Source organism: Limanda limanda, chromosome 2 (assembly GCF_963576545.1).
Source record: "Limanda limanda chromosome 2, fLimLim1.1, whole genome shotgun sequence".
NCBI classification, from domain to species: Eukaryota; Metazoa; Chordata; class Actinopteri; order Pleuronectiformes; family Pleuronectidae; genus Limanda; species Limanda limanda.
The window spans coordinates 15,940,350-15,951,006 of record NC_083637.1 but is presented as its reverse complement, the minus strand read 5'-3'; the positions used below and the strand labels follow the sequence as shown (position 1 = coordinate 15,951,006).

The 10,657-nt window shown below is 43.1% G+C and overlaps 1 protein-coding gene across 1 annotated transcript in view; it reads left to right on the top strand.

The window, feature by feature from the left end:
* Window positions 1-10,193, top strand: part of pcdh7a (protocadherin 7a) — a 41,540-nt gene extending 31,347 nt beyond the window's left edge. Inside the window, exons 4-5 of the mRNA XM_061094356.1 lie at window positions 7,618-7,819; window positions 9,661-10,193. Coding sequence (XP_060950339.1) covers window positions 7,618-7,819; window positions 9,661-10,193 — 735 coding nt within the window. The remainder of the gene's footprint in view (window positions 1-7,617; window positions 7,820-9,660) is intronic.
* Window positions 10,194-10,657: the final 464 nt, after the last annotated feature.

The following is a 10,657-nucleotide window of genomic DNA, read 5'->3' as shown; positions in this document are numbered from 1 at the left end:
TGAAACAATGGCGTCGATCGATCCGTGTCGTTAAGAGCATCTCCACGCGGCTCTTTAATCACGCCAAGTGACAGCGTTCCTGCCGTAAAGCTGCTCGATAATTTGAACACAAAAGCAGTCGATACGAACTCATAATTCTTCAATAATGTTTCAATTCTAACAACCGCACACACTTATTGAATTCACCTCCTCATTGCAATTGCTCACCTCACTCTCGGAGCGCACGGCTGCATCGCCACAGCAGGATCAGGAAACACACAAGAGCGGAAGCAAAGGTCATTTTGACTGATATGAAGTCTGGACTATGCCCATGTGGTGTCACCGGAAACATATTGCTTTTCATTGTGTGCCGCGGCAGCATCGCGCAGTATCGCCTTACGTATTCTGTACGTCCATAGCTGTAGGATGCAGGAGACAATTCGTCAGCTCATTTATTTTTAGGTAGTAAATAAGCTATCACGTTATGAGCAAACAGGATGAGGTGACTTCATTTGATCACATAAACAGTGATATTAGACGGTGGTATTGATCTCGCATTGAGTATCATATATCTGCCTGTCCAGTGCGGTAGAGTTGTTTTTTCCCTGAGAGCTTCTATTGTGTTTTCTAAAGTTAATCTTCCGTGAAAACACATCATTATCTTTTTTTTTTAATGCCAGAGTTATTATTATAACAATTCAATAGACAACCAACCAGAGCTGCTTTAAGCCACTTAAGGAATTCCATAAATCTGGCTTTTAATTGTGACATTCAGTTGCCCATGAGGGTCACCCAATCCTATTTCTGGCATGAAAATAATCACAGACAAAAAAAAACAAAAAACATTGATGCTTTGCTTGGCATCAAATATCATGTGTCCAGTTGCTGAAAAAATCGCCAGTCAAGGACGACGGTTTGGGAAATTAACATGCAAAGCTACATCCGCTCAGTCTGCGTTGGGCACATTTCAGTTGTCTGGAGGCAGATGTTGCAAATAGGATGTGAGGTGTCAGCTTGATTGACATCTTTCCCACTTCTGAAAAAACTTAAACCACCTCAAAGGCGGGGGGGGGGGGGGGGGGACTGCTTTTCCACCTTTCAGTTGTGTTTCTCTCTTTTTCTAGCACAGTAATAAATGCAAGCCCGCAGCACGGCGGTGGAAAGCCAGAGCGAGAAGTCAGGGAAGACAGAAACATCATCCATCGCTAGTGAAGCCGGCCAACGTGCCGTCACACCAGCTAACGGCATCCTAACTGAGGAACATTTGTAAAGTCTCAGAACATATCATCCCTCATCCTCAGTCATTATAAGATATAAATCCACTCTGCCACAGTCGGCCACATTGTTAATAAACAAAAAGCAAGCAGGCACGAAAAAAGGCATCTTTTATGTAATTAAAATCTAAGAGGTGTTGAGCCCAAATGTAATTATTGAACAGCCTCTATCAATTAATTTGTCTGTTTCCACTCGATTAAATATCAATTCAAGAGCAAAAACGCTGCGGTACACTATCATTGTATATTGATCTTCAATCATTCTGGTATCAGTCTTTCGTATCAGTCAACCTCCAATTATGTTTTGGTGCAGAAGATGAATAATTAAGAGTTTATTCATCATGTGTGTCTTCTGTATGCTGAATCATTAGAGTAATGTATACGCTGTGGTGTATCTAAAGCAGGGTTAGGGTTCAGGAGCTATGCACTGTGCTCAGTTATGGATTATGCATGACATCCTGTCTCTGCTGGCAAGCAACGTGACTTGGAGTTTAGAGAATGGATGAACAAATTATAAGGGCCACAGCAGGATTCTGACCTCCAATCTGAGGGTTGTTATGAAGGAAATGCTCATTGTGTATGGATGAGCATCTAAAGAGTCAAATGCATGTATATATATATATATATATAACAAGCTGATAAATAATGAATCCAACCATTACATGGTGGTTCCCTGTACCTATGATGTCGAACATAAATGAGAATAGAGTTTAGAGCCAAAGGGAGAAAGTGGCTGTAGTCTTACAACGATATTTGTAGTTTTGGTTTATGCATAAGCTGCATCCTGTCGATTCATTATGCAGACCAGAGTGTAGCAGGGCATAGTCAAACACACGTCAACACACACACACACACACACACACACACACGCACATACACACACAGAGTGAGATGTGCAAATGATGCACACAACAACACAAAAACACACGTGTTGAATATGCAGACACATGTAACGAGAAGAGAGGGAGACTGTTAATTAACTAGAGCTCGTTAATTCTCTTTGAACCGACAGTGAGGAGGTTTACACACTAATTACCTTGATGACTAAGCCAACCTGTGCACATGCACACGCATGCACATCCTCACACTGCAAACACACACACACACACACACATACACACACGGATTCTCACAGGCTGACATAACACATCTTGCAGGCTTTGAAAGTCCCACACTCATGCACTGCCGTAAAACACAAACATAAAGGTGTGAAGTCTCAGAAGTCTGAGCATATGCACGCACACACACACACACACACACAAACACACACACACGTGCACCGCTGCACAAGCTTGCCCTGGAATAAAAACTATATTAGGAACAAATTTTTTCCAGCTTCCTCAGAGCTGCAAGATTCAGATGGTTACATTTATTCTGAGTTCAGACCCATCATCCGTCTGTTTGATTCTCTCTGATCAGCCAGAAATAACTTAACAATGACTTCCATACACAGTATCAGGACACATGCGTTCAATGCACATTGAAGACACATAAACACCCTCGCACTCAAACACACTCGCTGCGCCGTGCAGATGAGTGCAGCTCCCATGTCAGTATTGAACTGTAATGGCCCGTGTCAGATTAAAGGGAAGGTTTTTTATGTCCTTCGTCAAACTCAATTAATATTCCATCAGGCATGAATTCATAGGCCACACTGGTCCTGAGCCAATTTATTCGTATGCGTATGTGTCCACATGTATGAATGTGTGTGTCGGCATTCATTAGATATTTGGCATATTTAATAGTCAGTCCGTATTGCATTTGCTCAGCCAAATAATAGAAAGCATGCCCAAATACACTCGTACACACACAATGTACACAAACAAGCTTTTGTGCTTTCTGAGTCAGGCTGCAAAACATCAAGGAGTGCGGTGCATGTTTTTTTTAGAGAGAGGTAGAAGCTGGTAAAGCAGGAAGGAAATGAAAAGGGATAAATTGAAGGTATGAGCAGAGAAGAAAGAGGTGTAAAAAGCTTTAAAAAGACAGCCTTGACAGGAAAAATGTTCGAACGGCGAGGCAGTAGCAGGGGAAAAAATGAAAATGGAATGAAAATGTAAGGCTGATTCTGGGAAGAGGCGAGACAACAATAATAAGACGCGAGAGAGACGGGGGCAGATTGTGTAGTGTGTACAATTAGTAGAATTTAATGACTAAAAGGTGCCAAAATATGGGATTTGGCAAAGGAATAGAAGAGAGGTTTGTCACTGAGCAAAAGACTTCTGGGATAGAGTAGACAGAAGATGAGCAGAGGAAAACAAACAGGGGAAAGGGGGTTAGGGAGAGATGTTGTGGGTCAATAAAGCCTGCTGTGTGGACGAGGAGAGGGACTCATAACGAGGTCAAGGACACATCATCGATCGCCACATCATAAAGCTGACTGGCAATGGGAAGAAGGGATGGAGGGGAGGGGGAGGGAGTGAGAGGGAGAGTTACAGCTGCACGGGGAAAGCAAAGTTGACTGCATGGTCGGCTGAAGGGAGGAGGGAAGGAGGAAAGAAAGGATGGAGGAAGTCCACAAATAAGATGATCAAGCTGAAGGAATGGAAGGGGGCAGCTCTGGTCAGAAAGAGGTTTAGAGGGAAATTGAATTAGATGGAATCACAGCTGAACACATTCATTCTGTAATAGAAGACACACAGAGACACACACACACACACACACACACACACACACACACACACACACACACACACACAACCAGCACTGGGTTTCCAATAGTACTAATGCTCTTTGTCTGTCAATCACCCCCTGCCCTGTGGCAGGAGGTGGATTTCTACACTCATAAAGTAATCCCAGCCAGCCTATCATTACATCTCAGTCATAGAGCCCAGCCTGTGGTGGATGTTCAGACATTCATGGTCCCCAGAGGATGAGACCCGATGACTCAAATATCAAATATCTTAAAGAATATTTTGATGGATCGCCCTGAAATCTGTTGCACACATTCAGGTCCGATTTAGGGTTAGTTATAGCAATTGTTTTGATTAGTTACCTTTTCATCTAGCGCCCTTCAACTGCTTCACAGGGTTTAACTTAAAGAATCTCTAAGTACAGGCTCAGAGAGAGAGAGCTTCTAGCTGCTAGCACGGCTGTAGACCTCCAGAAGTCTTGTTTATCAACACTATCCACTGTTCTGGGGTCTTTCCAGGATCCTCATAGACTCCTCTCACCATCTGGATGAAAAAAAATGTCCTCCCATCTGTGCACAACAAACAGAATGTCTTCATCGGGCTATTTCTGAATGTATTTCCTTAATTCTGCTTGCTGGAAATGACAAACTAAGTGAGTGTCCTGGCTGTTTTTATAAAACACAATCCAAAATATTGAAGTATTGTTTTTTATGAAATCATGAAATATTCAAAGTGAAGTCAGTATTCGCTTTTTAACAGTTTACGGCTCAGATTTTTTCGATTTGAGCATCAAACAATGGAGCAGTTTAGAGAGACAGATGAGGACAAGTAGAAAAGCGTTTGAGGATCCTGGAAACACCTTCACAACATCACTGAGCAATGTGAAACAACCCTCTGGGTTTTTTGAAGAGAATTTATTTAGTCAGATAATGGGATGTCTTAAAAAAGATAATTGGATGCGGGCGCCTTTTCTTTCTGAAACTGTAAAAGTCACCTTTAGTAATTGAGCCGCAGCGAGTAAAGACAGATTGCAGGACCAATGCTGCATAAAAGAGCTGTGCACGTGTTTATTCAAAGCTGATGAAGGTCAACTGAGTACACAGAGCCCCAAACTGGAGGGTCAGATGTTATATAAGTGGCCATAGTCACGAATGCATGGTTGTTTTAGATTAGTGATTCAAACAAACATATTTACCATCGTGAGATCACATGATTAGTTTTCTGTTTTAACGGTTCCCCACTCAGCCTATTAGTCTTTCACCCACTTTCCCCTCCCTGTGCCCCTCGTCTGAAGGAGGTTGGACGTCTTCATCCACACTAATGCTCTCAAAATACATTGCTCTCTCTCTCTCTCTCTCTCTCTCTCTCTCTCTCTCTCTGTGGAGAGTTCGGATGAAGCCACTGAGATTCCGGGGCACTGTTACTTTTCCTTAAGCCTCTAACGTGTCTTCTTCTCCCTCGGTCCTCCTCGCACTCGCCGTCCCCGCTCTCCGTCCCTTTCATCTAAACCTTGTGAGGAAACGGCAGAAGAAACAAATGCTCTGTTTATTTCCCCCATCTTCTGCTTAATTAATTTTTCTCCGCTCGTCTTGCATGTTCATTAGGTGGAAAGTACAAATGTTCCTTTTTTCCTTGGGTGTTTGGAAGAAGAAGAAAAATAAACGAATTGAGGCAGTTTGGGCTTTTATCCCAGCCGTCCATCAACCCCCCCCCCCCCCCCCCCCCAGATTATCCTGAGGCAACGTTCTGAGCTTTAAGTTTTTTCCTGCCTAATCTGCCTCACCCCTCTGTTCCCTCACTTCCGCCCTGTGTGCCGCGTGTTTCAAAGCAGATCTAATTTGAAAGGGTGGTAATTTTGCAAGCAGATAAATGAGTATGAGAGGAGATAGGAGGGGTGTAGTACGGAAACGGGCTTCCTGGTGCAGAGTGATCCCCCCAGGCCAAACAGAGTCATTTAACTCTCTCTGATATTCTCTCAGCATGGACTTATTACAATCTTTTTTTCACGCTCTGAAGTGAAAGCCTGTCCGCTAAATAGACTGGGGTGATTTGTGTGTTGAAATCGCGGCAGGTGTGATGCACAGTTTGAGTGAATGACATGAATCGCCACCACATTCACGGCAGGATGGGGAGATTTCTCACTGGAGGTAGATTGCCCACTGGTTCTTACTCATATCTACGGCTGCAGTCTACTTTTGAAAGCCCCATGGTTGGATTTAAAGCTTTCACAAGTGGAAATCATGCGTCATTTCATTCATTCCTCAAGCAATCACAGAGTGGAATCAAAAAGCCAGAACAAACATCAAAAAACAAGTTGATTTACTTGACGTGCTAAACATTTTAAATTAAACACTGAAAACAAAGCAAAATGAATCTATCTAAAAACTAGTATGGCAGTAGAGTGGATACCTCTGCCAAGAGAGAACAATCCCACACATGAGTCTCTGGTCGTGGGATAAAAAAGAGAAAAAAAAGTTAAAGAGTGAAAAGTAAGTGAAAATCTTGAATTTGGCGAAAGACTAAAAGGATGAGGCTGATAATCTTCTGTATTTTTACCTCCCTCCGCCAAGGAGGTTATGTTTTCACACCTGTCCGTTTGTTTCTTTGTGAGCAAGATTACACACAAAAAACAACTGAACATGATTTTCACAATTCTGGAAAGATGTGGACGTTTTTCAACCTTTTCCTTGATTTCTCATAGAAAAACAAAAAACAGACATAGTATCTGTGAGTGTGTGAAATTTGGTGCAGCTTGATCAAATTTAAAGGAACAGTTGGGCCTTGGCGGAGGAATGTGATCTTTTAAGTGACATTCTAGTTGTTCCCCCGAACAAATCTAACGAAAAGAACAAAACCAACTATCCTTACATCCACCATTTGATCCATCAGTAGATTTTAAAGGCAGTCAAAATATATAATTTCATTTATTAAAAAGGTCATCATTTCCACTGAAGATTTAAGCAAACCTACCTCAAACAGGAGTAAATTGGGCCATAGCTGTGTACTACTTCCAACCATGTATAAATACACATTGTGTAAGCTAATTTGTATTTATTCACAGAACCATCCTGCACACAGAGAGACGGTGTAGGTGGGACTGAACTAAAATAAAATAAATAAAACCCCAGGGGCCGTGCTATTTGTTAAGGAGGAAGATGTGACCCAGTGTACAGTATATGTGGCGTTCACTATGTTTTTAATTGTCTCTGCCTAAGAGGAAGAAGTCATATGAGGCTTTGGAAACACGCAAGACTTTTAATGAGAAAAGTGCATCACTGGTTTAGTTTTTTCAATGTGGATTGTTGACTCTAACAAAAATACAGGAACAGATTTATCATTTAATCCTTCAATTGTTTTAACAGAGCACAAAGTAAGTGCTTTTGAGATGGGGCTCTATATTATCCAGCTGCTGCTACTACTGGGCGCCACTCCAGATGAAAATTAAGTGTCTCCGGGCGGCACAGAGGTTTGTAAACATCAGAATTGTCCAGCAGCTTTAATCTAAACTGGGATTAAAAGCCGACTGAAAACTTTGCAAGGCCGTCGTGATTGGTTGATGACTATTACCCAGCATTGTAGCGGCTAAGCCCATAATCAAGGCGAACACATTCAGATAATCTGAATATGTCTTTGCAGACCCGTGCACACCACCAACTTAATCCCCAGATTTAGAGTCTAAGATTAGGAATCCTGTATGATTAATCCCATATTGTGTGTGTTTATGTTCTCTGCAGGGGACCCTTCGACGGGTGACCTTCTCGGTAGTCAGCCAGCCCCAGGACGGCGGTTGCTATGACAGTGGCCTGGAGGACTCCGAGACGCCGAGCAGCAAGGGTTCGTCTGGGCCGCGACTGGGCGCCCTGCCGCTGCCGGAGGAAGGCTACGAGCGGACCACGCCGGAGGGCAGTGTGGGGGAGGAGGAGCATCTGGAAAACGGTCAGAGCAACCACACACACACGTGCACGCACACAAACAAATCATGAAGAAAGCAGCCCATCAGATTCACTGAAGTTTAGAAATTGGGGTCGAGAGGCTACCAGAGTAATTTACCTGTATTCTTTTTGTCACTCAAGGCTGTATGTGCTGTGTTCTCTAAAAAGCTTTGAAATGTTTTTTATCGTACATTCAACACACACAGTTTTTATTGAAACCTTGACTGAGGAGAGTTTCTTTTTCCTCATGTGATGAGAATGTGTTTTACAGTGTGAAGCGGGCGCCTTGTGTTTGTTTGCATGTGCTCCACACATTTTGTGTGAGCCCTTGTGTGTGACATGTTGAAGAGCTTTTTAGAAAAAACAACAATATGTGGTCGTTTGTAGAGCACGAGGCTCGTCCGTGGCCTTGCTGTCAGTCAACAGCCCAAATATTCCCTTTCAACAAGAACATTTTATTTTTACCCTTTTTTTCTTATTACCAGGTCTGTGTCAAGGATGGAGACAGACAAAAAAAATAAGATTTTGTATTTTACTATCTTTTTTTCCTCGTTTCTCTGTATATGCTCATGCCAGAGCTGAAACAACAGCGACAACAGGGTACACTATAGCCAAGGTCACTGCAACCTTGGTGACTGCCTGCACTTCTAAAGCTGTGTATGAGCTTTCAGTTTAATGCTGCGTTTTTCACCCACACGTGAAATCTTGCAAGTGAAATGACTTTCCGTCGCGGTCGATGGAGACAGGAATTGAACAGCAAATCTGGAAATACTTTTCAGAAAGCAACAGAAATATCAAATTTCTTGTGATTAATTCACAATAAGTTGAAATTAGAGAATCAAACTCAAAAGATTGAATGTGTACTTACTTTATTATGATCTGTATCTGTAACTTCATCTGTCATCACTAGAGTTCTTGTCTCCGTTCAACCTGATGTCAATATTGATTCCTATATGACGAACTGTAACCTTTGACACTTCCCTCCCAGCATCAGTCTCTGGTGCCTCACTAACCTTTTGAACAAGCACTCATAGAATGTTCGACGTCTCATTTATGTAACACACTCTGTTTAGATTTGTCATCCAAATCTCTCATAATTACCTCCTCTAATATTTGTTTGCTGTGACCTCACCTGACCTCTCACCTTTCATGTAACGCTGAGTACGTCAGCAGTTTTCATTTTGCTTTAACAGCATTTTTTTATAGCTTCCTTCCCATTCCGTCCCCTCCCTCATAACCTTTGTCGCCTGTTTTTTTATATGACACGTTTGTCTTTCTCCCGTTTTTCTCAATGGTCAACAATTATTTTTTTTAGAATAATGTTAGTGTTCCCTCAGAATATGATTTACAACATCGTCATTGAATTCCAGGTGCACATCTGTATCCGTCTAGTTGTAAACATTTCGATATGAAAATTCAGCAAGAACCATGTGTGTCAGAGACTGGTCAAGATAAACTCAGTGCAGAATGCCTGTCGGACGCAGTTCAGGCTCGGTTAGTTTTGTCTCGTAAAGGTTTAGACGGGAAAATAAGTCCTGAGCCGCACTTTACAACATATGGCTCAGAAGGAAAAGAAGACATAAAAGAACTGCAAGGTAAACTAATGCAAAAGTATAGTGGGGAAAGGCCAAAGTATTGGGAGAGGACACAAAACATTTTACAAGCTAGTAAGATGTATTGCGAGATAATGCAGTATGACGACGGAATGCACAAATATAGCGAGAAGTCGCAAAACATATTATGTGGCAACGAAATAAGTATCATATTGTCTTGTTCTCAGCTTCAAACACTTTGGAGTTTTGGTCTCTTTTTTCACACCATCTTTTGTCCTTTTTCTGTTTCCAGATGCCAGACAGTTGCCAGACGTAGCTCTGACAGGAAAGTGCACCAGGGAGTGTGATGAATTCGGCCACTCTGACACTTGTTGGATGCCCGTCCGCCCCACAACACGCCAGCGTCACGGCAGCGACCCCCCACGGCTCTCCACCTTCGCCCCGGGAGATGATAACAACAATCTCCGTGGCCACGATCATGAGAGTGACAGCGAGAGTGCCGGCAGCGCAGGGAGCTCGGAACCCGGCATGGTCGTCGGTGGAGAAGGTCAGAGATTACCCCTAGCCAATGGGGATCCTCTCGGCACCCTGGGTAGTGGAGACCGCAACAGGAACATGGGCGATCACAACCGTAACCTTCTGAACCGCAAGATGACTTCAGCATCCTACGACACATTTAGCAGCGCAGGCTTTGGGAGGCGCCAGCCAGAGGAGGAAGGAAGAGAAGGCCAGAACGCACCCGAGGTGATACCACTGACGAGGACAGGAGGTGACTACAAGACCACGTCCTGTCTCACCCTGTCACGCCGGGAGGTCTACCTGTGACAGCCCGGCACCGGAGCACAACTCCCTGCTCTGAAAGAGAGGGAGGGCTGAAACTTTACTGGAGGGCCTTTTAAACCTGTGAAGATGTGAAAATGTCAAGGAAGATGTTTTCCAAAAGCTGTGCATCAAATCGGAACTTTTGGATTCTGACTAATATTTATAGGCACTTAAACTTTAGCAAGTGATGGAAAAACCCTTCAGCGAGCTCTGACCGCAAGAACTTTCTCAAAAAAATTGTTTTTTTTTAAAGTACTAGCAAAAGTTGCCTCCAGGCAAAGTTCGTATTATGTCCTTGTGGAGGAGGACAGCTACATCTCCTCTTCTTACCTGAATCTAAAGCATGCCTGGCCTTCTGCCACAGAGGGATGTGTGTGAAGAAGAGGGAGACTGATACTGAATAAATCCTGATGTTGTAAATGCACATTAAAAACTTTCTCTGAGGCTATAGCGGAACAGATTTGGAC